General features: G+C 32.5%; 2 protein-coding genes across 2 annotated transcripts; both read right to left on the bottom strand.

The window, feature by feature from the left end:
- Positions 1-616: 616 nt before the first annotated feature.
- On the bottom strand, positions 617-15,964 carry LOC139522308 (uncharacterized). The gene is made up of 6 exons (XM_071315849.1): positions 15,913-15,964; positions 10,280-10,337; positions 8,339-8,455; positions 7,335-7,460; positions 5,115-5,240; positions 617-1,058 (listed from the first exon to the last, which is right to left on the bottom strand). The coding sequence occupies exons 2-6, from the start codon at positions 10,335-10,337 to the stop codon at positions 919-921; spliced, it is 567 nt and encodes a 188-aa protein (XP_071171950.1). The 5' UTR covers positions 15,913-15,964; the 3' UTR covers positions 617-918.
- Positions 15,965-17,119: 1,155 nt separating this feature from the next.
- LOC139523133 (ankyrin repeat domain-containing protein 29-like) lies at positions 17,120-21,901 on the bottom strand. The gene is made up of 5 exons (XM_071316932.1): positions 21,785-21,901; positions 21,156-21,409; positions 20,488-20,711; positions 18,488-18,563; positions 17,120-17,895 (listed from the first exon to the last, which is right to left on the bottom strand). The coding sequence occupies exons 2-5, from the start codon at positions 21,367-21,369 to the stop codon at positions 17,198-17,200; spliced, it is 1,212 nt and encodes a 403-aa protein (XP_071173033.1). The 5' UTR covers positions 21,370-21,409; positions 21,785-21,901; the 3' UTR covers positions 17,120-17,197.
- Between the last annotated feature and the right edge of the window lie 440 nt (positions 21,902-22,341).

The following is a 22,341-nucleotide window of genomic DNA, read 5'->3' as shown; positions in this document are numbered from 1 at the left end:
TTGAAGTTCTTTTAAGTACTTTTTTTTTTAAATCTGCAGAAAAAGGTTGAAGGGAAGTGTTGAAACCTCAAAAAGACTTATTAATAATATAAAATTTCCGTTTGGAAATTATATTTGGCTGTTCTTGCTGAAAGGTTATATTCCTTTATTCGAAAAAGGTACTTTATATATTGTATACGTTGAAGCGTTTGCTTTTTCTTTCTGGATTACTAACTTTCATTAATAACGCTTATAGCCAAACAAATGTATGCTAATAGAATAGAAAATGACCACCAGGACTGCTTCAAAGAGTCAACAACCCTATTGAATAGCAAAAACAAATAACCCTAGGCAACAAATTAATTTTCACAATTCCTTGGAAACAGTACTGACTTGGTCTAGTCCTGCACCCAGAGACGAAGAATGTATAACTTCCGAAACACGTTAAAATCTATATAATCAAACAGACCTAAACATAATAGTAACATCCAACTAAGATTAACTTTAAAGTTTTTAATTTTCAAAATTTAAATCTTAATTTCCAGTTATTTCTAAAATTTCTCAGCGTTCAGTTTTGAGTATAATAGTTCATATCTACTATGCTCTACATTTAGAATAATAGTAAACAGACAATGCATGCGGACAAATGTTTATTTGAACAATGCTAACATATAAGAAGATATTCTTATTTAAAATCTAACGATATAAATATATACAGGAATAAATGATATTTTAGAACAAGTCATAGGGTAAATAATTCTTACTAAGATGATTTATAAACAACTGTTTTCGGTAATATTCTAAAATGTTCAATATATTTGGTGCAGAAGTGGTTTTCCAACAAAACAAAACAAAACAAAACAAAACGTTCCACACTCCATATTTAAATGTCGTACAGTATTCCTTCATTTTATCCTTTGATGCTTCCTACGATAACACTTACTTTACATTCGGAACTTGACATCTATACCGGACTGGATTAGCATCAGTTGCGCATGTGCAGTCGCACGGAATTCCAGTACAATTGAACGGAAATGTATCTCCCGAACCGTGACAATTACCATTAATATCCGTACATTCTAAATAGCAAAAACAAATTCATAAATAACCGGTGTGTTGCTTATAGACAATAAGCATCGCAGAAGCTTCATATTTAATCACATACATGTTTTTATATTTTCATTAGGACCTTTTTATTTTTTCCCCATGGACAGGATTCTTTAAAGTTTTTTTTTCTATATATACAAAGTTGCTTACACCAACACTTATTTTTCTATGTAGCAACTTTCTATGTAGCAACATTCCAGCAGCGCCTGCTTACGGAGTATATAACTCCTGATTGATACGATATTCCCGGGCTTGTATTTCCTATCATGAGTTTCCTTATTTGATAGAGGATTTCTGCTCACAAGAAAGCTATTAAACCAAGAATTCCAAATGGTGAAGTTGAAATCATCCCTTCGTAAATTTTACAGACGCCATCACGAGTTGATTAACCTTTATGAAATAACCGTTTTACATATGATATCGGATATGTTCCTTATGTTAACTTGTCACTACTACAATACTACCCTTCCCTTTTCACAAATGTGACTTACCGAATAAAACTAGTTTACTGGATTTGTAATAACATAAGCAATACGACGGATGACACATGCGGAGCAGGGTCTGCTTTCCCTTCCGAAGCACCTGAGATCCCCACTCGTTTTTGGTGGGGTTCGTATTGCTAAGTCTTTAGTTTTTTATGTTGTGATTTCTGTACTATTATTTGTATGTTTGTATTTTTATTTTTAGTCATGGCGTTGTCAGTTTATTTTCACCCTATGAGTTTAACTGTCCCTCTGGTATCGTTCGTCCCTTTTTTATGAAGAAGGCTTTCGTAACGGATGATAAACAAAATGGAATGATATTATTAAAAGTAGTTGAAAAAGAGTTGTCGCCTATAAATGGCTTTATATGCAGAAGACGACACTGATCACTTAACTTAATGCACAGAATGAAAGAAACCATTGCCATATGCACATTTTGGCAATTTGTGATTCGTTGCTAATGCTTGGAGTAAATCAACTTAGACATACGGATTGAAATTGTATACGCGAAACGCGCGTTTTGTCTTCAAAAGAATCATCAATGACACTCGAGTCAATGAGAAAAAACACAGCCCCCTTGTATTTAAAAAATGACGATTTAATTTTTGTTTTGATTGTTAATGGACTATCTGGTAAATAGACAGTTGTTATGGTGTTGAAGCTCGATGTAATATTTGTTTTGATTGTTAATGGACATCTGGTAAATAGACAGTTGTTATGGTGTTGAAGCTCGATCTAATATTTGTTTTGAGTGTTAATGGACTATCTGGTAAATAAACAGTTGTTATGGTGTTGAAGCTCGATGTAATAGGTGTTTTGATTGTTAATGGACTATCTGGTAAATAGACAGTTGTTCTGGTGTTGAAGCTCGATGTAATAGGTGTTTTGTTTGTTAATGGACTATCTGGTAAATAGACAGTTGTTATGGTGTTGAAGCTCGGTGCAATAGGTGTTTTGTTTGTTAATGGACTATCTGGTAAATAGACAGTTGTTATGGTGTTGGAGCTCGATGTAATAGGTGTTTTTATTGTTAATGGACTATCTGGTAAATAGACAGTTGTTATGGTGTTGAAGCTCGATGTAATGTTTGTTTTGATTGTTAATGGACTATCTGGTAAATAGACAGTTGTTATGGTGTTAAAGCTCGATGTAATAGGTGTTTTATTGTTAATGGACTATCTGGTAAATAGACAGTTGTTATGGTGTTGAAGCTCGACGTAATATAGGTGTTTTGTTTATTGAAGGAGTATCTGGTAAATAGACAGTTGTTATGGTGTTGAAGCTCGATGTAATAGGTGTTTTGATTGTTAATGGACTATCTGGTAAATAGACAGTTGTTATGGTGTTGAAGCTCGATGTAATATTTGTTTTGAGTGTTAATGGACTATCTGGTAAATAGACAGTTGTTATGGTGTTGAAGCTCGATGTAATAGGTGTTTTGATTGTTAATGGACTATCTGGTAAATAGACAGTTGTTATGGTGTTGAAGCTCGACGTAATAAGTGTTTTGATTGTTAATGGACTATCTGGTAAATAGACAGTTGTTATGGTGTTGAAGCTCGACGTAATAGGTGTTTTGATTGTTAATGGACTATCTGGTAAATAGACAGTTGTTATGGTGTTGAAGCTCGATGTAACAGGTGTTATGATTTTTAATGGACTATCTGGTAAATAGACAGTTGTTATGGTGTTGAAGCTCGATGTAATATAATAGGTGTTTTGATTGTTAATGGACTATCTGGTAAATAGACAGTTGTTATGGTGTTGAAGCTCGATGTAATAGGTGTTTTGAGTTGTTATGGTGTTGAAGCTCGATGTAATAGGTGTTTTGAGTTGTTATGGTGTTATGATGTAATAGGTGTTCTGAGTTGTTATGGTGTTATGATGTAATAGGTGTTTTGAGTTGTTATGGTGTTGAAGCTCGATGTAATAGGTGTTTTGATTGTTATGGTGTTAAAGCTCGATGTAATAGGTGTTTTGATTGTTATGGTGTTGAAGCTCGATGTAATAGGTGTTTTGAGTTGTTATGGTGTTGAAGCCCGATGTAATAGGTGTTTTGATTGTTATGGTGTTGAAGCTCGATGTAATAGGTATTTTGATTGTTATGGTGTTGAAGCCCGATGTAATAGGTGTTTTGAGTTGTTATGGTGTTGAAGCCCGATGTAATAGGTGTTTTGAGTTGTTATGGTGTTGAAGCCCGATGTAATAGGTGTTTTGATTGTTATGGTGTTGAAGCCCGATGTAATAGGTGTTTTGAGTTGTTATGGTGTTGAAGCCCGATGTAATAGGTGTTTTGAGTTGTTATGGTGTTGAAGCCCGATGTAATAGGTGTTTTGATTGTTATGGTGTTGAAGCCCGATGTAATAGGTGTTTTGAGTTGTTATGGTGTTGAAGCCCGATGTTATAGGTGTTTTGAGTTGTTATGGTGTTGAAGCCCGATGTAATAGGTGTTTTGAGTTGTTATGGTGTTGAAGCTCGATGTAATAGGTGTTTTGATTGTTATGGTGTTGAAGCTCGATGTAATAGGTGTTTTGATTGTTATGGTGTTGAAGCTCGATGTAATAGGTGTTTTGATTGTTATGGTGTTGAAGCCCGATGTAATAGGTGTTTTGATTGTTATGGTGTTGAAGCTCGATGTAATAGGTGTTTTGATTGTTATGGTGTTGAAGCCCGATGTAATAGGTGTTTTGATTGTTATGGTGTTGAAGCCCGATGTAATAGGTGTTTTGATTGTTATGGTGTTGAAGCCCGATGTAATAGGTGTTTTGATTGTTATGGTGTTGAAGCCCGATGTAATAGGTGTTTTGAGATCGTACTTAGATGAGCAGCACAATTGGTTCTTCATTTTGAACAGCATTTGATTACCCTTCCGAAGCATGGAGATAACCTTCATTTGTGTAATGGTTCGTGTAGCTCTGCCTCTAGTTTTCTATAATGTTTTTTATGTACCATTTTTTATACTGTTATATTTCTTTTTTATGACATGATATTGCTGGTTATTTTTTAACTGATGAGTTCAAATGTAGCTGGTATCTTTCGCCCATCTTTTAGAATCCAAGGCTACCGGTAGTCTAATGTTTTAACTACCACTGGAAAAGTTGATTTAATGTATGTATACACCTATTCCATTGGATATTTTTGGTATGAAGCTCCTAACGTTTATTAATATTTATACATCCTGTTTTTAAAAATACTTCGGATGCATGAAATTTCTCTATATTTTGAAATGAAGCCGAGTAATTTCTATTTAGAGGTGTCTTAAAACGGCTTGATATGTATTTTATTATTATTTTGCTCAACCTGTCGTTTTGCTGGATTTTTTGTGGATTTTGTTTTGTGTTCCGACATATTCCTTAGGAACCCGTTGGTGAGAGACAGTTATCGATCTAGGACACATGTGTTTATGAGCAGGATAAAATCCAAGAATTCATCATAAGAAAAAATGAATATAAACATTTAAAACATTTCTGCATGCTATGATAGGGATCATGGTGACCTTTAGGTGAAACTTATCTTACGAAAGTGAATCAGATTGGTATATCTCACCTTGTCGTATTCTAATTGGTTCACAAATGTATGTGCCGTTATTATTAACTACTTTGCATGTGTAAGTACCACATTTCTCGACCCATTCTTGACCCTTTTCAAAACATTTATCACCATGTTCGCAGCCTAAAATAATGATTAATATTATTTAAATAAATAAAACGATACAAGCCTTCTTGGACCCGTTTAACATTTAACCTCAAGATATTCATAGTGAGAATTGGATATCGCTTCATATAAACTCAAATTATTAACTACAAGTAGACTCATTAATTGTTATGTCAAACGTGTTTAAATAACCCGAGTTGATCTCCAGCGATAACCCATTCTTACAATCTTCTAAATCTATGTGGCTTGTAGTAAGAAATATGTTTGCTTTAAAATTTAAAAATTAAATTCCTCGCAGCAATGTTCTTCACTTGTACACCTAAACTGGCTGATGTTATAATGAAATTGAGAATGGAAATGGGGAATGGGTCAACCCGACCATAAAACAAACAACAGCAGAAGGTCACCAACAGGTCTTCAATGCAGCGGGAAACTCCCGCACCCGGAGGCGTCCTTCAGCTGGCCCAAAACAAATATACTAGTTCAGTGATAATGAACGCCATGCTAAACTCCAAATTGTACACAAGAAAATAAAATTAAACACAATACAAGACTAACAAAGGCCAGAGGCTCCTGACTTGGGACAGGCGCAAAAATGCGGCGGGGTTAAACATGTTTATGAGATCTTCCCCCCCCCCCAACCTTATACCTCTAGCCAATGTAGAAAAGTAAACAAAGAACGCTTCAGATGATTCAAGCTTTTTGTACGCACACGTGGAGCGTAATTTCAGGAGCGCCTGAGATCACGCCAGTTATTTGGCGGGGTTTATGGAAATCAAGGCTCTGTATACCAATCTTTGAATCTGAAGGCAAATTCGCTGTGATTTTTTTTCATTTGTGTCTATGGGACTACATTCTAAGGCTATAGTGTAATTACAAGTATGGTTATGCTGTGTATACAAGAGGTCACTGATGTGTCTTTGCCAATGCTCTACAACTTTGTTGTTGTTAGGCTTTATAACTATTTTAACCAGAACGTCCCTGATGAGTCTTATGTAGACGAAACGCGCGTATTTTATTATATATTTATACCTTTGATGGCTGTTGTAAACAAAACTCGCGTCTTCTGTCAGGCAAAGTGGTATGTGATAAATATCAAGATATTCATTTGGGGCATAATCATTTGGTTTGGTTATAGAAAATATTTATGTTATGGCGGGAGATTGTATTATCAATATATATCTAAAATGTATATGATTTCCGTATGATTAAAAAAGATGATCTCGAAATATTAGCGGTACACATACATGTAGATTTGTACAACTAATACTGTTTTCTTGCATGTAGGTAGATTCTTATTCAAGGGAGGTGGAAGGTACCAATGGTACATCAAACTCTTAATTTGAAGAAAAAAACCCAGCTTACAACGCCATGACAAAACAGCTTACAACGCCATGACAAAACAACTTACAACGACATGACAAAACAACTTACAACGCCATGACAAAACAACTTACAACGCCATGACAAAAACCTACTTAAAGCCAACGTGATGATCTCAGGTGTATCTGAAAAGTAAGCAGATCTAGATACTACATGAAAAGACAATTCTTTGATTGCCATGAATATAAAATAAGAAGTCTAGGTATAAATGTTTCTTCACTAGAAACCAAATGACATAGATTTTGTTTATTGCACACAGCTTTCAGCAATGAGCAAAGCATATACAGTATAATCAGCTGTAAAGGGTCATAACATTACCGATGTCAAACAATTAAAAAGAGAAAACTAACGTTTTATAATTTAATATGTAAAAAAAATATGTTTAAATCAGAACGAAATATAAAAATGACGGCAAAAATTAAGAAAGATTGGGAACGGCTTATCTTTAAACCACACACATTCTGTCACTAAGAAATCTGGGGGTTAAAGAGGGACGACAGATACCAAAGCGACAGTCAAACTCATAGATTGAAAATAAACTGACAAACATACAACTAATAGTACAGAAGACACAACATAGAAAACTAAAGACTAAGCAACACGAACCCAACCAAAAACTCGGGGTGATCTCATGTGCTCCTGTAGGGTACTCGTTTTTTCCGTTTTTTTGGTTCTTTTGGGGTTTTTTTTGGTTTTTTTTTTTAATATCATATTCTGGACCTTACTTACGTGGTACTTTTACTTCCGAGGTATACCATACAGTATTGTTTTGAAATTTGACGTCACATTTATATGTCTGACATCCCGATTGCCACTCACTATCTATTCTGTAACAAGTACCATTGAACACACAGCCTTAAATGATAAAAACTTTTTAAGCAAGATAGACATTTTATCCTTTTTGTAATTTTAAGTTTAATACATTTTTAAATTTAAATTAAATTTTTTTAAATAAGTCACGATGAAGCCAGTTTTCGCTGGCGAGACGGTAATGAGTTAAAAAGTTATCGGTCAATCAAATGTATTATTACAAAACAAACACAACTACCGTCCGGTTGGTGCTTAACCTAATATGATAATTAAAAAGCTTATACCTTCATTTATAATAGATCTTCAACACATATGCGCAGAATAAAACTGTATGACTAGTTTTTTTCCTTTGACGTTACTGATATTAAATCATGATAATTTTAGTTGATCCTTGAAGTTCTAATGCTGTATGTAATTTATATTTATTTAATTCTTCTTCTCTGGGCCAACAAGGCGTCAATACTGAAGAATACATGTAGTTGCGCATGCGTGATTGACAAAACTTTGTACAAATTTATAAAAAAAAAGATTAATAACAATTTAGGTATTTGTAGATACAGATTGTGATTAGAAATATAAGTTTTATGCTCATTTTTGGAGATTGAATTTGTTTATTTAAGGCTAGAAACAACAGCTGATGTCAGCTGATCTCTAAAGATGTCAACAGAGGTGGTTCCAATAATAGTTTCAGGAAGCGAGTTCCAAATTATAATTGTCCATGTAAGTATGACCATTTGTATGTGCCCTGGAAGTTTGGATATGTCTTCATGTCTGTGGATGTTTTTGACTTGTTATGCTGTCTGCTTGCTCAAGAATGGCTACAAGCCAGTGTATTACTTTATAAAATACGTTTGACTTCAATTGAAATAAAACAACAGCGAAACTTTAAACCAGTGAATAAGTCTTTTCTAAAGTTCCCTTACCTGAATTAACTGTTATTAGTGTATCATTTTGGCAAATATATCTTTGACATGGCCGAGTAGGATGATCCAAAACTTGTCCTTCCATCAAATCGCCTATTTCGTTGTTGTGACACATTGCTGTTATAAGAAAAAAAGGTTTATCATACATTCTGCTTATTCAACATATTTTTATTCGCTGATATGATATAATAATTTATTATTATAGTGATTTTTTAAAATCATATTGAAAACAGACGTATTTTGTTTAAGGTACAGTACAGATATACATATATGACGACACATAACGGGACAACACAGTATTCATTAATGACTATTGTAATATAGCGTCAAGTGTATGAAGTCGTCTTAGCATAATTTGACTTTGTGCGTTTCATAAATTCAATAATCAATTATTTGACTGCAACATTTTGTTTTTCTAAAATTACACGTTTTTGTAAAATATCATAATTTGGATGTACTGGTGATACTATATCGCGTGTATATAAATGCAGACCTATCATTGTTATATTTGCTTGATACATTCAAAAAGACCTTCCGTTATCTGGATGATATTTTTTCGTTGAATAATCCAGAGTTCTCTAAATATACTTCCGAAATTTACCCAAAAGAACTTACTTTAACTAAATCTAACATAAACAGCAGCAGCTGTCCTTTTCTAGATTTAGACATTTCAATTTCTAACGGGAAACTACATACTAAAATTTACGACAAAAGAGACGATTTTTCATTTCCTATTGTTAATTTTCCTCTTTTAGACGGCGATGTGCCTTTGGCTCCATCATACGGTGTTTATATATCCCAACTCGTTCGGTATGCCCGTGTGTGTTCTAATGTCATAGATTTTTAACGAACGTAATCAATGCATCACTGGGAAATTATTGTGTCAGGGATTTCGATACCATAAATTACTTAAAAATTTTACTAAATTTACATAGATACAATGATTTGATTAGAAATTTTGGCTGTACCTGTAGAAAACTTGTTAAAATGGTATTTCACATCCTAAATTTTACGGTAATATTGTACTTAAAGCGAAGAAATCACAATGTGATCCGTGCAAACTCATCGAACCTTTAAACAAGCTTATAAGTAAGGGTTATCGTACCAATATTGTAATTAGATCTCTGAATATAGTTTACATTGGTATTAATATCGACTTTTTCATTAGCAAATTAAAACATAACTAAATTGTATCTTCTTTTGAGGCGGGATGTATAGAGACACACACACGTTAATTTTTTCTCTAAAGAAGTCGCTCCTCACTATCCTACCTGTCGATACATTCATTTTTGGCATTGCACAAGTCATGTCTTCTCTGACTGTTCATGACGTTAAAATACTAAATCCCTGGGATGTGTTTTAGTTGATTTTAGTCTCTGATGCATGATTTTTTATCATTAATTGTTTTTGGCTTTTAACTAGCTGTCAGTTACTGCGAGTACTCTCAAATCGTATGTTCTTGTTAATTCTACCTGTTGATACTGTTTTTTTTTGGTTATTTTATATTAATATGGATCTTGTCTATATACCAGGCTGAGCTTTGATTATTTGGAATATCTACTAATTTTCACTTTTTCGTACTACATTTGTATAAACTTCAAGATTATTCTCCTTAAATCTGTACAGGGAAGTTTTAGCTAGCTCTAATTGTATAGTTTTATTGTTGATATTCACCCCAATTTGTATCTAGTGTTAAATTATGTATTTATATGACAGAACTTTCTTGGTATTCATAATTATTGGAAGAATTTTATACACATAAGTAGTATACCATAAACGACAAAGTTATTTTTCATTTAATTACCTGTAGATATTATTAAAACCGTTTTTTTTTCAAAAGTGATTATTTTCGAAGGGTAATTTTTTTCGTGGTGGTGTCTTGCCATGGCTTTGTTTGGACTTGTTTGTTTACTTTTTGGCTTTGAATGTTTGGTGTTTTACCTCCAGTCTGTGAAATCCCCGATGCGATGGCTACCAAAACGAAGAATGCTTTCGACATCTGAAAGAAATGGTTTTTTTTCTTGTATTAGTAATATTAGAAAAAATCATTACATCATTGGAATTAATAAACTAAAGATAATTAGGCGATGTATCTAACCTCAAAATCAGGCATTTTCGAAAAATCTTTGGTTTCGAGATATTATTTTTTTTGTCAATTAGGCATATAGTCAAAGTACTTAGTTGTATAATAAAAATAGCAGCGCTGAGCTTGTCGACTTCATAGTTTTATATTTACACTTATGCGTATGACCAATTTGGTTTTAAATATGTACATCTATTCAGTATGTAATTTTTTTTACCGGAACCAATTTAGTGGTGGTGCATCTTAAATTACAGAGTCTATCCGAATCATTTTGCAACAAATTTCACTCAAATGGTACAAGGTGCCGTCTTGCATTTGTAGTGAGGTGATAATTTCTTTTGTTTTGTGTTGAAGGCTTCAATATGAGTTGAGATGAAGACCTGCAATTCAAACTGTTCCTTTGTTCTTTCTGTGTTATTTACTCTGCATGTACTGATTTTGTGACATGTATGGATACCCCATACTTTTTGTTTTTTTCTATTAGAGAGTATGATTTGAATATCAACCGATCTAAAATATATACTATTTTTTGTTATGAAGAAGAGGACAAGTTAAAGCCACTAACAATGCTGTTTATATATATATTAAGGTGGATCACTCCAATAAGGACCCTAGGTAGATTTGTTTTATTTTCACATTTTTTGTAGATCTTATTATGCTGAATCCAAAAATACAAAGAAAAAATGGGGTCACTTGGCTCGTTTTTCCCTCAAATTGTAGCGAAATGTGCGATTTTGACCCTATTCCCAAATCATTTCCACCATTTGAACAATAACAGCTTAATCAACTTCAAAGACTTTTAGAACCAAGTCAGTATGATTATAATGTGAAAAAACATTAAATTTGAAATATAAACTTTTCCCTTTGTTGTTTTAGACTTGAATCCTTTATTATCAGATTTATGTCAAAATTTAGCATTTTTCCTACTTTCAGTTTAAGGCTAAACATATTAAATCGAATTTGTAAAATTTTCCCGGTGGATTTTGTTTAAAACGAATATATCAAAGCTATGATATTTTCCAACATTTAAGGTAAAATAAAATGAGGGTCACCAGGCTTTTTAAAAAGTTACGAGCTTTTGTTTGACCCCTCTACCCTATGAGGTCTGATTTCAATGCACTCCATTAATTATTTTGTTGTAAATTCTTTATTGATGACTTTAATAAAATAATAGATATAGGAAGATGTGGTATGATTGCCAATGAAACAACTCTCCATCCAAATAACATTTTACAAAAGTAAACCATTATAGGCCAAGGTACGGCCTAATAAAATAATGCTTGTATTTATATCAATGGACGAAAACTGAATAGAAATATGATTAACGTATTACAAAATGTTATAAAAAAGCGAAATTTTGATTATTTTGGTGAAATACGGTAATTTTTACTAGCGCGAGTTGCCGCCCTCTAATTTGGCGCTATAATTGGACAACAGAAAATTCAGGGTCGCTATTGCAGAGCAGCCTATTACACTGACGAATACGACCATGTACATAAATAACAGACATGGTGGCGATTAGACATCGATGAAGGTAGAGTTATTACATAAAAAAACGTAGATTTCGACATATAAGGCAGCCAAATGCTTTCAGTTTTAAAATGTGCGCACTGTTAAAGGGCGGGACACCTTGATTAAATGGCGTTTGTATTGTATAATTTTATCAATAATGAACATGACTGTCTTGGCATACTTTTAAACCAAAATGTATTTTCTTTTAGCAAAAGTCAAAATCACAAACATACTGAAGGCCTAGGAAACTTCAAGACATTTTTTTATAAATTTTATGTGTGAACTGCAACTGTAGGGCAAAACCCATACAAAATGTGAATCAATTTAGGAGAAAAAACCAATTGCCTAATTCATAAGACATTAATTGACCTTAAATAAGGATGTCAGACATGAACCAACGGCAAGCACTATTGCAAGCTCCTGTCTCGGACATTTACATAATTAAGTTGTTGGATCAAACATTTTATTATGTGATCAAACTTTCCCAAACCTGAACAAGTGCTGTAACAACACAACGTTAGAACAATCGATAACAATCCGTTACAGCTGGATTTACTAAATATTCGTTACGAGGCACACGTAAGCTGCTAGGTCAAAGCAAATTCTTACTGATAAATCACTCAAATTTTCACAGACTAAAGTGTCCGTTAGTACAAGTCCAACCGATTCAGTGTAATGTTGTCAAACAGTCTGATAATCTAATGATCTTAAGGAGCGTCCAAATATAAACGAACGTACAGTATCGACAGGATGTATAATCGTGGTCTGTTCATAACATTCTATTTGTACCTTTATAATTGTTAGCTGGTAAGATTCGTTATTCATACTTTAATGCTCGTATTTTATTATTTTTGTCGTCTGACGGTCATTTTGTGCAGATGATTTAAAGATTCAGAACTGTGTGTGATTTTAAAACACATATGTAGTTAATCACTGATACTTATATTTGTATATGTAAATTCTATACGCTAAATTGGTTTTGAATAAAAGAACATTATTATTAGTATCAGAATATACAAAGAATAAGTAATATTAAAGCTTTTATCAGATCAATGACATTGCAAAATAATAGTAGTTCTTATTATAAATAATTGGCAAAGCATGTTTATTGGTATTTTTAAATCATGAAATGCAAACTAATATGAAAATAATTATGAAATAATCGTTTGACATTTTGGATTGCTTAATCCTTACTATTCTGTGCACTTTTGTAGGTGCCATTTCTGAAACTTTTTATGAAGCTTTTCAATTATTAAACCAATATTAGAAGCTAAATGTTGAAATGTATTTTTTCCTCATATTTTTACTATTGAATGGACTTATTTTTTAGTAATAAACATTTAAATACACGATTTGGTATTTTCTTTGAATTTTTCATGAATGTTGCTTAACTTGGGTGGAAGCTTTCTCAGAAAAATACGTTTTTATTTTTGCTGTATTTTACTGATAAACATGATAAATGGACTTAGTTTGGCAGTCGACATTCCACTTTTACACTAACAGCAAAAATAAAAGGCGATACACAGGGTTATGTAGAACCCTTTCCGAATAATGAATTAACGATAAAAGTACTTATGCTTATAACAAAGTTAAACAAAGACTGTATATATATATATTTACTGCGCACATAACGTCTTTTTATATGTGAAAGATGAACAAACGAAAAATGATATTTCAAAATAAATTTCTTTTTTGATGCCGTCTTTAACTCATGATAAAGAGTCTGTTCAGGTTTATTGAAATGTCATTACGGTTTGACAAGTTGAAGTTGTTTGTGTCTGATAACCATGGCTTATACAATGTATGGGGTCTAGATTTAGGTCTCGGAATGAAATTAATGGAGATTGCGTTGCGTTGAATAACTCATCGTTCCCTATCATCGAAATCAAGGACTCTTTGACGAAAATGGCTGCAAGTAAGATATAAAAACAAACTGCTTACACGCTGCAACTCATCATCATCAAGCTACAGACCAAATATAAAATCATTCCCTTAAAAAGGGAAGGGACATTCGACGAATATTATCCTTGCACAATGAGTGTTGAAAATTTTAAAACTATTCGCAAAAAGAGAGTGTCTGCAATAGAGATGTTAAAATTTCTAAAACCCTGCTATGTATCATTACGAAGCTGCTGGTCAATTCACATTCTTCTTAATAGATGCCAAGAAAAACTTTGACGAAAGTTAGCCACAAAAAACTTCTTTCGGACAGACGGGTGGCAAGATAAATGAACACAACAGTAAGTAGTCTGTTCTGGTCTTCGGCAACGTAGGTAATAATCTCAGCGTTAATATCAGCTCTAATATTTCTAAGAACTTTTTAACCGTGAGATATTTACAAATACTATAGACAATATAGACTAGATATCAAATGAAAGTACATATTGTTAAAATGTAGTGCGTTCAAAGCGAACATCTGGATTAACAAAATAAAAGCCAGGGAAGTAATTTTTCCTGAAGAACTATATGACTAAAAGTTACCAAATCAGAATAGCAAAAACCATCTAAATTTATTGTCAAATTTAAATAAGGGAGTTGAAAGCTTAGTTATGTATTTATTTCTAAATGGTTCAACTAAAAATTAGAAATAATTGTTTTAAATCATATCAACGGCGTAGCACTGACTACTGCATTGATGGTGTCTTCAGAACTAACAGGCCATCAGCCCAAAAAACAACTTTATAAATTTTCACTAAATATACCTTCATTAGGAAATCCTAAACCGAAATCTGAAAGTCTACTATGTATAAATACTAAAGGAGCTGTAAGATCAAAAGAGTCATAAACAGAACAACCAATACCCTGTAAGGTCAACTTTGCATAAGGGTGTTTAAGCAAGAGTTGCTAAATTATTCTTAACTCATAGATAAACGTTAAAATATAATGCAATACTATGCCATAGTTTAGAAAGTAAAATAACAAAAATACCAAAATTCAATAATAATTCAAAACGGAAAGTCCCTTAACAAATGGCAAAATCCAAAAATCCAACACGTAAAATGATTTGATAGCAACTGTCATATTCCTGACTTATATAGAAGATGGTACATTAAACCTAGCTCAACATCTCACTTGTATGACAGTAGAAAAACCTTCCACTGTATAGACATCAATTTGTGAGCAAAACAAACATACGTAATAGGTGAAAATTTTTAAAGTTGAATACAGCAGTCAATTTTATCTTAAACACTATAAGAATAATAGTTAGGTCACAAAAGTGCATTTAGATACCCTATAGAGAAAGAACATTTCCAAAAATTAAAGAAACAAATGAAAACAATTACCAAACCACAATGGCAGGATGCATAATTACCGAGCTACGCCAAAAGGATATAATTAAAAAAAAAAGGACTCAACAGTTTAGGTTCAAAAATACAATGACAAATAAAAAGAACACTTTAACACGTGAAATCTTAAGATGATAAACAACGTCAGTACCTAGAATCAAAACTTTAAGGTTGTATTATATTAGTGAAGTTGATAAGTAAAATCTATCATCCGATTGAATTTTTTTTTACAGAAAGGATAAAAAATTCTTGATATTCCACTGGTTCAAATTTCTGCTGAGACACGGATGACCCTCCTTGTTTTCGGAAAATGCCTTTATCTAGTCACTTTTCAGTGTATTAATATTTTTTGATGTTATATGAGTTAAGGTCTTCATTTTTTAATCTGCCTGGAGTTTGTTGTTATTTTTGTTATACTTTCTGAATATTGAACTTGTGGTACCTACACGGAACCATATTCCAACAGCAACAATATCCATCTAGTAGAATTTAATAAAAAAAAAAAAAAACTTTTGGAACAAAATAAGTTTTAAAATAGAATGAATCTTTATATTCTTGTTCGTAAAACGAGGGCCTATATGCTGTTAAAACACATCTCGAAAATAATCAATTGAATGTTAAGATGCAAATTAACACAATTTTACAGTAATATTAAAGCCATAAATATTCTCATTCTATGAACACTTTCTTACCTTGAAGGAAAAATATATATTGGTGAATGGAAACTGACAAAGAGATGTAATGTGGCAGATGAAAAAATGGGGCGAAACAGGGTTTTCTGTCAGAATAATTGCACTTTTTACGAAAATTAGTTCATTTGATGGAATATTAGATGTCCAAAGATAATTCTAAGGAATAACTTTTTTGAAACTTATCTTACTGGTCTTCTTAATATACATAAGCTATGTAGAAGGAATAACTCGGAACAGAACCCCTTATGTTAGAACACAGTCATTCTCTATAGTATTTGCAACCTACATTTTGTACTTTATCGAATCCAAATGTATGTGTTTACTTATTATGTTCTTTGTTATAAAAAGGTCATTTTATTCTTTTGTGTTTTAATGAGAATTTTATTCATGTTGTACAATCTTCTTAAGTATTATTGACTACAACAATTTGCAATTTGCAACGTATTATAATATTTGTTGTGTAAGTTCGAACATTTTGTTCATTAACATGCATCAGAACATATAGCCAGCTGTTGGTTCAAATCGTATTCGATAAATACTGTAGTGACGAAGTAAGGTCATGTTTTTTACGGATTTGCCCTAATAAATTGCTGAATTACCAGTATTTAATTAGGACTGACCTATCTTATTATATCATAATTACCAAACCTTACCATATATTTCTCACAATAACTTTACCCTGAAAATTTTTCTATGTTTGCGACGTTCGTCATTGTTTACTATATGTTTATATACCAATATCAAATTGAAGCGTTTATGAAACTTGCTTACATTGGTGGAAAGACATTGATATTAGCTGAATGAACTAGATGCTAAAATATATTTTAGATATGTACAATTGTATTTTTTATTCAAATTTGTGAACTTTGACATGGGAAAGACGTACTTTGACCACCACTAAATGAAGCGCGGGTGCTTCTGATAGGAATTCCTAACAAAAAGGATATTTAATAGTGTCGACATTTTTTGTGCTCAATTCTAGCCTGGTACTTATGATGAATTTATGTATCAGGATTTAAAACTTGTACTTTTTTTCCACTTCAGAAGCAATTTGAAATAAATTGTTTATTTAACAATATACTTTATTTGGAACAAAATATAAAGCAGGAGTATCTGATTGGAATATATCTTTGTTGAAATATGTACTAAAGTATTCTGTCTTCTAGACATTTTGCTGTTGTGTAGTTTTTGACTGATTGACATTGGACCAACTTCTCATTTTATTTATATGATGATTAATATAATCAGTATGAACGCCATTTATAATAAAACTGGAATAGTTTGTTTATACTGCAGGATTTGAAGCTTGCTGTAAGATTTCAATTATTTCTGATCGTTTGTATTTTTCCGCGTAAAATAAAGCTGTTCGACCATCGTTGTCTTTCTGATCGACGCAAGCTTTATGTTCGCATAATAATCTAACTATGTCCACTCTGCCTTCCCTACAGGCCAGGTGTAAAGGTGATCTGTTATCGGATTTACACTGATTAACGTCAGCACCATTTTCAAAAAGCAGCTGCGTGATCTCTGTATGGCCGTTGTAACTAGCTAGGTGTAGTGCAGTGGATCCATTTTTATTCTGCTCATTTACTTTTGCACCACTCTTAAGAAGAAGTTCGACCACATCTTTATGATTTTCATGTACTGCCAGATGTAACGGTGTTGATGTTTTGAGATTATTAACTTGGTGAACGTTGGCACTATTTTGTAGCAGCAACTCCACTATTTCTATATGACCTTCATGTGACGCTAGGTGTAAGGGTGATGATCCATTTTCGTTACCTTTATTTACAACTTCTGTAGCTCCTTTACTGAGCAAAAGTTCAACGACATTTGTATGACCTTCATGTGATGCTATGTGCAGTGGTGTTAATCCAGAATGATTCGCTTCATTTATTGGAACTCCTTCTTGGAGTAAAACTTCTACCAGGGACTTATTACCTTCGTGACATGCGTCAAACAATGATGTTGAGAATTCCAGTTCTGAAATACATAAAATATTATCTTGTATCATTTTTGATTTTAAAAAGTACAATAAATAACAGGCACAACATGATGCAAACACTTCGATAAGCTATTGCACAAATATTCTTAGAAGTTTTGTATTAAAAACACCCCCTTGATTATAGGGAAATCATATTAAAGAAACATCAATGTAGTTTCTGTATGCCTTAGTGTTTCATTATGAAATTTTTGGCAAAGTAACAGTGAGTTTGTTTTGCAAACCATGACATTATCCAACTTCTATACTGGTTTTCTTTGTCCAAAACTTAATTGTATGACACAAATCATGTCTATTTTACATGATACATCATCGTCGATATTCTCGTCTTTTTATTATATCAAGGTGTGAACCTTTGATCGAAGTCGAAGCCCTTATATACAGCTGCCTTTGAAATTAACAGTGCTTTCCCATGATTTAGGTTTTGTCAAGTGCGAGAAGGGAATCTGTGTCATTTATAAAATTGTCATACACTAACACCATATTACTTGTTTTTTATGAATAAATGCATTTCTGTAAACTTGAAAATCAGAAATTGTTTTGCAAAATTGATTAATTCTATCTTTAACTTACGATTTCTACTAGGATGTTTAGCTTGCCCGAATGACTCAATTTCTGCTCCAATTGTTGGGTTTAACTTTTTCACAGCCTAGTGATAAATAAAAGATATCTTACATATCACTGATAATATCATTAACACGTCCTCAGCATTCATTCAAATATGTTAAATTGTTGAATATGATGTGGAAAATAGATGTGAAAGAAACGTAAATATAAGCTAGCGTATGAATAACACTTCCAACTGTTTAGCGTCATGGATGGTTTTTGTGTTTAGCTTGTTTTATATCGCAAAAATTATGATGTCGTCTTTCGTTAAGTATTTGAACTTTTTTGTAGAAATATACGGAAATTGTGAACCTCGTGATTTAAGGTTCAAACTCTTTCAGACAACGTTCACCTTAGGAATTATTTTTTTTTTGTCTCTTTTGGTCGATACCCATTAAAGCTTTAAAACGTTGCGCGTTCATGGTAAAGTCAAATACGAAATGCAAGTGACATCGGTGTTCTAGCGCTGTAATTTGGTGATCTACTGTATCACTAGACTGTCAACAGTGAGGTTAAGAGTTCGAATCACACATGACAGTTGCGCTCAACTCTCATCTTTTCCTTCTCAAATCTATGTGGTACTCTTCGGTTACTCAGGTTTCCTCTACCAATAACATCTGCATGCCATGAATAGCACACTAGTATTGAATGTGGCGTCAAACACCAAGCAATTAATATACTACTTTATACAAGAAAATACAATTGATAATAAAATTGAGAATGGAAATGGGGAATGTGCCAAAGAGACAACAACCCGACCATAGAAAAAAAAACAGCAGAAGGTCACCAACAGGTCTTCAATGTAGCGAGAAATTCCCGCACCCGGAGGCGTCCTTCAGCTGGCCCCTAAACAAATATATACTTTATTTCAAAACACATATGTTTATCTAATACAAGCATTTAACACGTGCTAATATAGAGCAGCACAACAGATTTGATTGATTGATTTTGGTGTTTTAACGTCACTTGTAAGCACCGCATTTAGGATATTTCGTGGCGGCCAGTTTTTATTGGTGGAGGAAGCCGGAGTGCCCGGAGAAAAACACCGACCTTCGATAGGAAAACTGACAATCCTAGTCAATTAAGATTGGAGTCGAGTGCACCCGCACGAGCGAGGTTCGAACTCCCAACCTCAGCGTTGACTGGCTAGTGATTACAGTAGTAACTACTTAGACCACTTGGTCACCGAGGCCCCCCCACAAAAGAATTAAATTATGACTTAATTTAAAACTTTCACATTTTTTTCGCGGAGAGCTGCTTGTATTTAAAAATATGCTAAATATGTCCTTAATTTATTAGCATGTCAATAAACTATTTGTGATAGAAAAACCAATAAGAGCTAATTTTAAACAATGTATGTATTATAAAAAAGATTTAAGGAACTTTTATTAAATAGAATACATAGATGCAACTGCATTGAAAATTAGAAATATCATGATTTCCTCCTTTTAGTAAATTCTTATTAACAAAACAGTTTTAATCTGCTGTGGACATTTGCTTTATCTTTTCGAAAGAATAAAATTGGAAGACAACGGCTAAGGTGACTCAGAAAGACATTATATTGCAGACAAATGATAAGAAAATCAATATATTAGGTCTGCAGCAGCATTACACATTTCTGTGTTTATCAGGCCATCATTCCTGCATAGTTTGACATTATTTTGAAATCATTTCGAATTGACTTTGATAAATTCTGTTTCTTTTAAGGTTACAATTACAACCATGAAAGCCCATCATGTATAGTTATGCATGCAAAAACTTAATAAAGTTTGTTTCCGAACATACTTGATTGATATGTCTACAACTTTCTTCTATATTTGAACTTTCAAATTTTTTTAGATTAGTTCTTTCACAAATTTTCAAGATCAGTTTTTTTTGTAGCTTGCTGTTTTTAGTTTTAGTAACATACACTGCAATTTTTCTAAATTCCCGATCGTATTGCATACTGAATCATCTTAAGTACTAACCTTTATGACATCATCACAAATTTTGTGGAATTCTGTATCTGGAAAGCTAAAATATGTAGCATGGGCTATTTTATTTCTATAGTATTTGATTGTAGATATCGCTGCTTCATCATTGTGATCAGTTGAAACAGGAACCACGTTATCATATATTTTCATTCCAACAATATGTCGCAGGAGGCACGTCATTAACGATATATCCAGGTGTTCAGATCGAAGTTCCACACCTAAATATATATAACAAAAAAAAAACATCTTTTGACTTTTAGCATGTACATGCATCTCTTAAAATGTAAAGTAGACTTCGTCCCTCTTGATCTTCAGACTTTTACTATTAGACGCTCGAGTGACAGTATCATAAACTTAATTCACCGCCTAAACCTCATTATTAGCAGCAGATAACAGCAAAGACCAGAACCACATAGACAAATTAAGTATGTGTGTGTATTATTTGTGGATTGAGTGTTTATGATTTAACTTATTGTTATGATTTGTAATACACCTGTACTTATTTTATTTCCATGTCAAAAACTATACTAAAAAAGCTGAACTAAAATACCTTCAAATATAAATTGTAATAAACTCCTGAAATTAAATAATAATATAATGCTATTAGCTAGCGTAGAAAAATGGAAATACTTCGTGTATCATTTTAGAAAAAAAGAATATACCTTGTGGTGGTTTTAATATTTTCTGTTGTGTTTGACTTAATCGACACTTCAACTGGCTCCAATGTTTGAAAACTTCTTTCTGCAGTCTAACGGGGTCAATTTCTCTATCAACGATAAATCTAAGTGCCTGGAGTGAATGTTTAGACAGCATAAAAGCGACATTCAGAAAATTTTCTTCTTCTTTAGACCTTGTAATAGTGGTTGATGAAGACATGGCGGTAAAATGTGTGCATCACTGCACGATATATATCATTCTAAAAAAAATGTTGAAATATTGGCAAATTTTATATAATTGATTGTGAGTATAAAATTAATAACTATATAGTAACTTAATAGATAAGTCTAATCGATACGATACGTATAAAGTAACCAAACTGCGGTATATTTATTTATAACACAGCTGTTCGATATCATATAATGTTATCGATTTTCCATAAAATATAGGTTTTGGCTATATAACATTATCTATATTACGATAATTGACTCATCGACAGGGATACTACCTCCTATGTATACAAAGCGTAATATATGGATCCAGATTAATTTTTGAAATATAAGAATGCCAGATCAATATACCTTAGTTATTATACATGAAGATATAAATAACAATATTTTAATAGTAAACTTACGTGTACCGTGTTCTATCGTCAAGGAAGTAAAATGCATCGTTCTTGATACTCAATGCGTATCTTTAAACACGACTATAACGAAACCGAAGGTAGAGTTGTGTTGTCTTACCTATAACTATTAGCGGTTTTCTAAAAATCTATATCATCATGATCATGGAAAGATTAAAAATAGAAATATGGGCTATTTTAAGAATGTAATTTCGAGCATGAGTCTCACTTAGTGATTCAATAAATTGTTCACCGATTTGACTCAAATTCTCATATTTGATATATAGCAATGTTAAACATATATATCCAAATCATAAATAGTCTAAATAAAGGCAACAGTAGTATACCACTGTTCTAAAATAATATGTAGTTTCGTTTCGTGTGTTTTTCATTCTAGACGTCATTTAATGAACTGTCGAGGTGACATATAAGCGTTATAAATATAAACATTAACATATAAATATAAATAGTTGTCAGACTCGTCATTTGGGTTTTTCTAGATCTGTTCAATTTCATATATTGTATAAAATATATATTAATCATTGTTTTTCCCTTTATAAGAATGATTT

This window comes from Mytilus edulis, chromosome 5 (genome assembly GCF_963676685.1).
Source record: "Mytilus edulis chromosome 5, xbMytEdul2.2, whole genome shotgun sequence".
In the NCBI taxonomy this organism is placed as follows: Eukaryota; Metazoa; Mollusca; class Bivalvia; order Mytilida; family Mytilidae; genus Mytilus; species Mytilus edulis.
Note: the sequence above shows the minus strand (reverse complement) of the source record. Positions and strands in the feature narration are given on the sequence as shown.